General features: G+C 38.3%; 2 protein-coding genes across 2 annotated transcripts in view; both read left to right on the top strand.

The window, feature by feature from the left end:
- Positions 1 to 3991: 3991 nt before the first annotated feature.
- On the top strand, positions 3992 to 7542 carry LOC111323945 (QRFP-like peptide receptor). Its single transcript, XM_022927406.2, has one exon. The coding sequence runs from the start codon at positions 5367 to 5369 to the stop codon at positions 6399 to 6401; it is 1035 nt and encodes a 344-aa protein (XP_022783141.2). The 5' UTR covers positions 3992 to 5366; the 3' UTR covers positions 6402 to 7542.
- A 119-nt stretch (positions 7543 to 7661) lies between these two features.
- LOC111323880 (uncharacterized) overlaps positions 7662 to 8915 on the top strand; it is a 33911-nt gene continuing 32657 nt past the window's right edge. The window contains exon 1 of the mRNA XM_088739415.1: positions 7662 to 8001. Coding sequence (XP_088595541.1) covers positions 7975 to 8001 — 27 coding nt within the window. The 5' untranslated portion in view covers positions 7662 to 7974. The remainder of the gene's footprint in view (positions 8002 to 8915) is intronic.

Genomic DNA, 8915 nt, shown 5'->3' with positions numbered 1-8915 from the left:
TGTCTGTTCTTTATTTTCTTATTAAAATGATTATTGATCTTGAAGATATCGCGTTTGTGTTTTTACAAGGTTTGGTATCAACGGGACTGGGATGTGAAAAGGAAGAAAGTGTAAAAGTTAAATCTACATGTTTTGCTTCACTTGATTACCTACATTTACATTTACACTTTTATTCAATTTTCAGGTTATCAATTTTACATTTGCTGACCAGCAAATAGACATAGCTAGTCTACGGTAGGTCAGTAGTTAAGAGTGAGATAACGAACAAAACTATGTAAGCTAACTACCTAAACTAAAGTGAATTTAGTGTTTCTATTAAGAAATAGGTCGTAAAGGGAATAAGTAAAAGCTTGGATATTACATTATTATTAACATTACTTTTCTATAACTGTTTCAGAATTATCATTCTGTTGTTACGACGGTTTCAGACGGTATGATAATGATTGTCTTTCGTTTGCCAAACGTGTTTAAGGGTAACGTTTTGTAAGGGAGTGGCTGTGGATCTGGCGTAGAACCAAACGAAAAGTTGGTTGCATGCACGTAACGTAGCGTCGGTTTTCTATGTGCACGAAACGCAAATAACCAGTCGGTGTGATAAATTATGACCTCACTGGCCATGAGAAGATTGCTTGAAAGATTTGTCGTAAATTATATAACTGACTCAATAAACAGGTAATTACTGATAACCATATGTTTGACTTGGAAAATTTCTATCTGATACAAGACAACCGGTGTTGGTGAAAAATATCCATTGTTTTAAATTGTTGCACGTACGAAGCAAACCTACTGTTCAAGGTACATTGTAAATGGTGGTGACGTAAGGGGGAGAGAGTCACCAGTTTAGAGTGCTTTGGAATACCTGCTTAATCATAAGGGGAGGACCAGATTGTAAGGCTCGTGAGAGGTGGCAAAATATTTGTGTTGCGGACTCCAAATCGATAGCATAGCTAGATTGTAGCTAGCGTGTAAACCTGTTGTCTATTTTCGGGCAAAATCCTTTGTCAGCTCCACTAAGGGCGAATCATGTGTAGGGTGTGGCTTGAGATTTGTCGAATGGGTAAAAAAATTTCTTTCATTTTGTCGTCAAAAAATGACCCACACAAGCTCACTGAAGTTATCAACTACTTGGCCCATGAGTACGTTATTATTTTTAATTGTAAACTTTTTCAGCTGAATTTTTAGTTTCCTTTGAACCAGCTAGACACTCCTGAGTCTTGTAATGTAACTCTTTAAAAGTCCTCGAACAAATCAGTTTTCTCAGATTCTTTTGCTATCCTTGCAGAGTTTTATTTTTAAGGCTCGCTTTGAGGTTAAAAAACCGTAAAAGTAGTCTAGAAATTTCTTCTATACTAAGAGTTTGTTTGTCTTTTTGTCTCTTTGTTTTGATATCATCCTAAAGGTAACTGCATTAACATGAATTCTATGCCTTACGTTACTCTTGTGATCTTGCCAGAGAGTAAAGAAAACATAACTAGTTCAACTAAAGCAGTATTCTGGTATTTGTAAACTCCAGCATATCATACAGTCCTGTGGATCCGTTTCTAACAATTATTTTTTAAGTAGGGATAGTGAAAACCCTGATAACGTTCACATTTTTAACATAATTTTTCTGGGTGAGTTGAGCACACGAAATGTCACGCCAGCCACCTACATTTTAAAGTGGCTGTACTGATCAAAAAACTAAAAAAAAAAGACAAATTAAGTGAGACGATCTCCCTTCCGTCAGGGTCTTTTAAAGTATGTTCTTGAAACTCTGGGCAAAAGGAACACAATTTTCAAACTGAAAAGGCTCTTTCGAAAGAAAGGAGAGACTGGAAAAAGAAAAAGTGAAGCACCGCTTTGTAAAAGAGAGTAAAATACTTGCCAACTTCTGCAACATAAGCGAGATGTTTGTGTGTGTGTTTAATATTTTCCATTCATTAACAATTCCAATTCTACCCTTTCTATAATGAAACTAGTAACGACGGTTCCCTTTTCCGAAAGTTGCCGAGTTTTCCGTTCTTTTCCTACAAACTCTTCATTGTTTATCCTCTTGTCTGGAATAGAGATTTAAACAGATTATGCTCAATGTTTACTTTATTTCATTCCTGTGTATTCAACTCGTTTCCGTTCTTTGAAAAATAACTCCAAGAAAAACAATTAGGCAGAGATAATTATTATTTTAATCAGGGAACGCAGCTGAGAAATGTTGGCATATTTCTGTTTTTGTTTTTGAAGATAAAAAAAAATTTATTTTGACAATAGAAATATTTGGGAGAGACTAGGATATTGTTCGTTTACGCTGTTGGAGCTTAAAAATCCTCAAATTGCAGATTAAGGATTTCTAATGAATCATACCATGACCCTGTCGCGTACTTAGTCAACCGTTTCACTCCTATGATGTCATCGGTAATTCTCCCGACGGTCTGTCATACAGCTGTTATGATGTTGGTTTGGAGAATTTGGTTTTGGATCAACCTAAAATCCTCTAATTGATATTTTTCTTAATTCTCATCACTTGTCTGCTATTGTAAGGAGAAATTCTGTTTTGGTCACTCGTGGGAGTTAAACGGTTAAGTATTAAATATGAACCCGTTTGGACAATTTTTTCAGTTTAACGAAAAGTTAGACTCCACAAAATCACTGCTAAAGTTTTTCAGTTTTATTCGCGGACAACAGAACGACTGGGCAACAACTGTTTTCCGTTATATCTGTAGGCAACTAACCCCTAGGGCTCTAGCAGGGGTGATCTACAGACAAATTCGATCTGTAAATGTGAAAGAGAAAAAAGGATATCAACTCTGCGATATGATCTGATACCAAATTCTCATGATCAAACTACAAAAAAAATATGTGGTCATCAGTAGGGAGAATAAGCTTTCATATCTTGAGCGAAACTTGAAGGAGTAATAGGGCCCTGTCGGTCAGGAAGAGGGTTATGATTTCACGATCATCGAGCGCTTAAGAAAAACAAATCATGCAAATATGCGTAGCATGCAGACGTACTCGAAATAGCTGACATATTCGCTCAGTCTAGTTAGCAGATACCATCAGAAGTAATAGTTTTATCATTCAACGACATAACTAGATGTCGTCTCGGTCCCCACAGCACGTGCGCACATAGGCAGTGGCACGTATTTTGCGCATTTCTGAAACGTTTTCAATCTTTTTGGCAAGCGTCCACACTGGTGTCCTAAAATGTTGCGTGTACAGTGTACTTTATGACTATGAAAATCTAACTGATATCGAGGAAGCGGTAACTGCAATAAAAACATTCCATGAGAATGATCAGCGAGCACTGTCGATAAATTGGCTACTTATGTTCTCAATCATTCGAGAGAGGATATCTCAATCTGTGGGTTTTCCCAGTGAAATCGAGAAAGCAGCTGAGAACACGTCATTGTCAGCTGTAAGATGACTTTCTTTTTGTCTTTCTTTGGTGCTGACGTTTTCAGCACATGCAATCTTTGTGGGTTTCATGCAGAGGGGTGTAGCAAAGTCTGGTTGACACTCCAGGCGAAATGAAAATCTCAAGCGAGGGGAATGGACACCTATAAAGGAGGAATTCTATAAATGAGAAGGAAACGCGACATTTAGAGCCTGGGGGCTATCACGAATGAACTTAATTTTGTTGAAGTTAAAGTCATTATCGCTCTTGTTTAATTGTGTTATTGCACAAACACCTGAGTATCTCTGTTTTTCTCTCTCTCTACCCAGAAATCAACTTCTCTCCGTTTAAGGAATAAAACGGTGTTCGCCAACTACAACATAGGCGAAAATCACTGAGACAGACAAACACACAATGAGCGATAAATTCAACCTCAAACTTCCATCATGTGCCAAGTAGTGATGAAATCTCTTGTTTGACCTGATCGTCTTCAGCTCCTATTTAAAAATGAGGTTCGTGGCCGGCCCCATAAATTTTAACTTGCATTGGTACGTGCAACAGGGAACCTTTGAACCCAACCAAGCGCAGTTAGATATAGGAACGCACAGATTACTTTTGACCGAGTGCAAAGTGACGCAGAGTCATGCAACTTCTAAAGGTGAAAATGTGTTAAGTTAGAACAACATTTGCCACCATAAGGACAGAAATTACTACCAAAAGCCTGTCTTGACTACCGCTTTGTTTTTTGCCAGCCTCTTCAGAAGAATCGTTTACGTAAACAGCCCGAAGGAGACACTATTACGTGATGCAATGACAAAATTACCTTTACATGGTGCGTGCAAAATATCATTCCAGATAGAAAGTTTTTCTTTTTTTCTCTTTTTGTAGACTTACGTTTGCAAATTTTATTGGGGGAGAACTTGACCCAAACTCTAATTTCATTTTAGCAAGGAAATTATCCGCGCAGAAAGCTACGAAATTTCGAGAAATTGCTCAATCAACTGTTATATTTTTCATCGCTAAATTACTCATTAATTCAAATGACATAACCACAGACTTGAACTATGGATTACATTCTTCAGAAAAATTTCAACACTGTTCACTTGCCAAAGCCAGATGCGTCGGAAATTACTGGTGAGACGTGACTGCAGTTTTTAAATCTTCTATTTTAACGCTTATCGTGAGCTTTTCCAACCAACTTCGAGAAAACTGTAAGCTGTCTGGGTATTGAAGTTTTCGTGTTTTTTTTTTATCTTTTTTTTTTTTTAATCTTTATCTGCATAGCTACTTAAGTGAAAAGCCGCCTAGTCAAAAACTTTCCCAAAACTTTCCCAAAACCTTGCCGAAATACTCATCAGTCATGGAAGTCTTTTAGAAAAACAGCAGAAAAAAATTGAGGGCGATTTCCGACCCGCCTTAACAGAATTCAGGCGAGGTTTGAGTACGTTTCCGATCGGAAGACGATTATTGAATTTACAGGTTTGTTTTACATCCGTCAGCACGAAGTCAACAATCATCTGCAGTACTCCACACATTAGGTGTTCAGTTTCGCACATCATCGAGTTTCGCGCAATCTAAACATCAACCAACTTGACTTCAGAGGTTATCGATAACGGAACTGTTCAAACTCATACAACCGACAGCTTTTTTATCTTTGAATACTTCCTTTTCGTTTCGTTTTTAACCAATGAGGTCTATAAATGGGGCGTCAAAGGGTTGTGTAGTTTATTAGAAGTTACCAGTGACTTGTGGTGTTTTGCGCATCTCGGTATCTTTGTGTCGCAGCCTCGCGACAGATCTGATTATAATCCTTTGAGATTCAAACGATCTAAGAACAAACAGGGTTTGCCTCTCTGTGCTCTTCACCGACGTGGTAAGCCTTCAGTGTCATTTTTGCCGAAGGAACTTTTTCCGGTAGAATAAAACCAGACAACCGGAGCCAAAGTGAGATTACTTGCTTAACTGCACGTCGGAGTCAGTCTTCGGAAGACACTGAGCAATGGAAGCAGACCCAACGGAGGATATTGGTTCAGGTGAAGTGGAAGATGGCTCATCTGTACATCCAGAAAATTCCTTCAACAACACTTTTTTGGCAATCCAGTGCGCATGGTATTCCTTCGTCCTTATTCTTGGCATGACAGGGAATTTGTACGTCATTTTAACAGTTTGGTGTCGTAAGGACATGTGTTCCACAACAAATTTGTTTATTGTGAACTTAGCTTTCAGTGACTTAGGGATTCTGCTGATCTCGCTCCCAGCTGAGTTCATCAAGGACTACGTAGGTTGGCCCTTTGACAAGCTAACCTGCCAGATTGTCGCCCCTTTGAACGAAGTTTTCTTCTGTGTGTCTATATTAACTCTGACTGTTATCACCATTGAGAGGTTTCGGGCGATCTGCAGACCGTTCAAACCGCGTCTGACGGAACGGGAAGCCAAAATTATTATTGTTATTGTATGGATTGTGTCATACCTCAGTGTCGGTTTTCCAATGTCGTTTCTGATGGATGTACAAGTGATTCCTAACTATCCGAACAGGTGCGGACCCGTGTGGTCGGGAGATCTTGAGCGACGAATACACACTTGTTTTATTGCCACTCTTATAATCGTGCCCCTGTTCATAACAGCCGGAGGCTATGCAGCTATCGTGTCTACAATGAGAAGGCAAAGTGCGCGGATCAGAGAGAGAGCGAACTCCTTGAGCAACGCAACCGTTACCTTCCGCCATGACCAATTCCGTTTAGAGAAGAACGCAGAATTAATCAAAATGCTTCTTCTCATTGTGGTTGTCTTTTGGATTTGTATGCTGCCTCTGACTCTACTTGCCCTGGCAATGGATTTTGGAGGCATCGACCCGACAACAAAAACAGTCGAATTATTATACACCCTCGGTATTTCCTTATTTTTCAGTAACAGCGCTTTTAACCCCATTGCTGTGTATATGATGAGCTCAGAGCTAAGGAAAGGGCTCTATACCTTCCTAAATAGAATTTCAAAGTACTTTGACCATTACTTTTTCAAAGTGTGGAAACAGTAAAAGACTGGTTAACCTTGCAAGGTTCTCTCGTTTGAAGTGGCTGTAAATAGCGGTCGAATGTTCGATTATTAGTTTCAACTTGTGATGTGTGCAGAGGCTGTTGCTGTTACATGTATAGTTGCACAGACATTTTATCCCTAGCGGCTGTAAATAACGTAAACTTCTTAACCACAAGGATTTGATTGGATTGCGTTTTTCGTTCGTGCTTGATTCATTCAATACCGAAGATAGCTCGACATAATTCACATGAAATAATTGACCCCAAATTAAACTTCTTCCGAGCTCTAAATGAATAAACCGCAAAGAGATAAAAATTACTACGAAAAAAATTCTGTATTCTTAGAGTGATAAAACATTTGGTTTACTTTTACCCTCGATAAATATAATTGCTTCATCCAAACACATTTATGACTTTACCATTAGAGAATTGGACCTGATACATAGTTATTTTAAGCTTGTAATGATCTGATTGACGAGTTTAAGTTTCTTGTTTGTTTGAATCACCCATCAATCAATAGAAAGGGCCAGTGGAGTAATTGAAATAAGTACAATTGAAAAGCAAGGCAAATTTATAGTAAACTTAGGTCTGTTACCGGAATAAGTACATCTACTAAGTATTCTTGATGTCTTTCACTTCATTGAATACATATTCGGTTTTTGCGCTGCAATGATATAAAAATTTAACTTCTCTCGATGCGAGGAGATGAAACTCATAAGCCACATGAATTCTCCTAACTAATTTTCTCGGAATAGTATAGTGGCTAAAGTGAGAATCATGATTTCTAACTATTTCACGAATGAACAACTTTAGGCTGTTTCGACCACTTTTAAATCGACTTGTGTAATCTTGTTGAAGAACGCCAATGTGTTGTAATATATATCGTAAGTCTCAAGCTGTAATACACCGTAAATGCCGTCCGAAATATGGGACGATAAGTAATTTTTCTTATGACAGTAGAAAAGGGACATAACACAGGTAGTAAATATTTTTGCAATGCAAAAAAAGCAGAGCAAAGAAAATGTATATATACAGTTTACAATGTAAAGAAGAAAACGTAAGTAACCGTGTCGGTTCACATAACGTAATGTTTTGGATGGAAATTATGTGTAATACAGAAAATTCTCATGGAAAACCGCCAAACCAGTGTCCTTTGAGGTTTAACCCCTTGACTTGGTCAACAGTATTTGGCTAGAAAAGTACTGACTCATTCAGGAAAAGAGATTAGTTATTTCATCCCTAACCCTAACCCTAGCGAAAATAACAAGGTAATTTGGTAATATCAGCTAAGTTGAAATTGTAAATTGGCCAGCGTTAAGAGTTAGCTCTTCGTTAGCTCTTCGTCAGAGCGAATGGAGTGATTGTGGGTTGTGTGTGGGTTTATATGCAGAAAGTGAAGCTACGCTATTGGTGGGGCCAATTCCCTGGATTGAATCTTGATCCATTTATTAGGAGTTTGCCGGCAAGGGTCGTGGTGCTTTTTTTTTTTTTAGAAATGTCTTAATTGCATTAAAGCAAGTATTTCAATTTCCTTCGTCGATGTAGGTAAGATCCGCAGTTGTTCAAAGGTCGAGGATGAATCAGCAAAAGAAAAACACAAGGGTAAAGTTATGATAATGTTCTAGAATTTATCGTTGAGATCTGTTGTCAGCAGTGCTGACAACGCTAAAAACCTCTGAGATCTAGATTAAAATTATCCCCTCTGACTTTTATGCACATCTTTGTAAATAAGTTGACAGAATTCAGTGTTACATCAGCCTGAGCATAATCATAGAAATGTAACAAAACTATCCTGAACAGTTTACATAATGTTAATTGAACTCTTCCCAAAACTTTAAGGCAATTAAAAGAAATCCCCTTCAGTCTCGAACAGACAATCAATACAAGCGTCTTCCTTAGACCGTTTACAACCCAGTTGCAGAGTCGCTTCTCAGTTGTACCCTAACCCTCACTTGATCGAGTTACACTGATTTCCGTTAAGTGCAATGTCACACAGCCTGCGTGGGATGTTCTCAGTTTTACAGGGAGGAACTTTAAAAATATCAAAAATGATCCCCGGGGGGAATGGGGGGTGCTTCCACGATCGACGGGAGACGCGTTTGGTTAACCTTTATAATATTCACTATCAGCGTTCCTTCACAAATATTGCAATCTGATTGGCTACACCTCTCACTATCCGCGTCAGATAGTCAGTAAAGTGAGTAGCCTACCATCACGTGGTGGTAAACAAAATGTACTAAAAAAATGAGCCTCTCGTTAAGTTTCGGACTCCTAAATAACCGAATTTTATAACAACGGTCCGCAATTCCAAAATTCACCTCCTTTAATTATTTCAATCAACTTCCCTGTTATTTCAAGACTTGACAACCCGGTAACACACTATTTCAGGTAGTTTTACAGACTAATCTCTATTCAAGGTTAAAACAACAGGAAAATAACACAAAATACTGGCCAACGAATCTAGACATCGTACTTTATTAAACATCAGACAGCGTAGAACTTATGACGTAACACTT

The sequence above is a fragment of the Stylophora pistillata genome, chromosome 11 (assembly GCF_964205215.1).
Source record: "Stylophora pistillata chromosome 11, jaStyPist1.2, whole genome shotgun sequence".
Classification (NCBI taxonomy): domain Eukaryota; kingdom Metazoa; phylum Cnidaria; class Anthozoa; order Scleractinia; family Pocilloporidae; genus Stylophora; species Stylophora pistillata.
The sequence above is the reverse complement of the archived record's forward strand: the minus strand, read 5'-3'. Positions and strand labels throughout refer to the sequence as shown.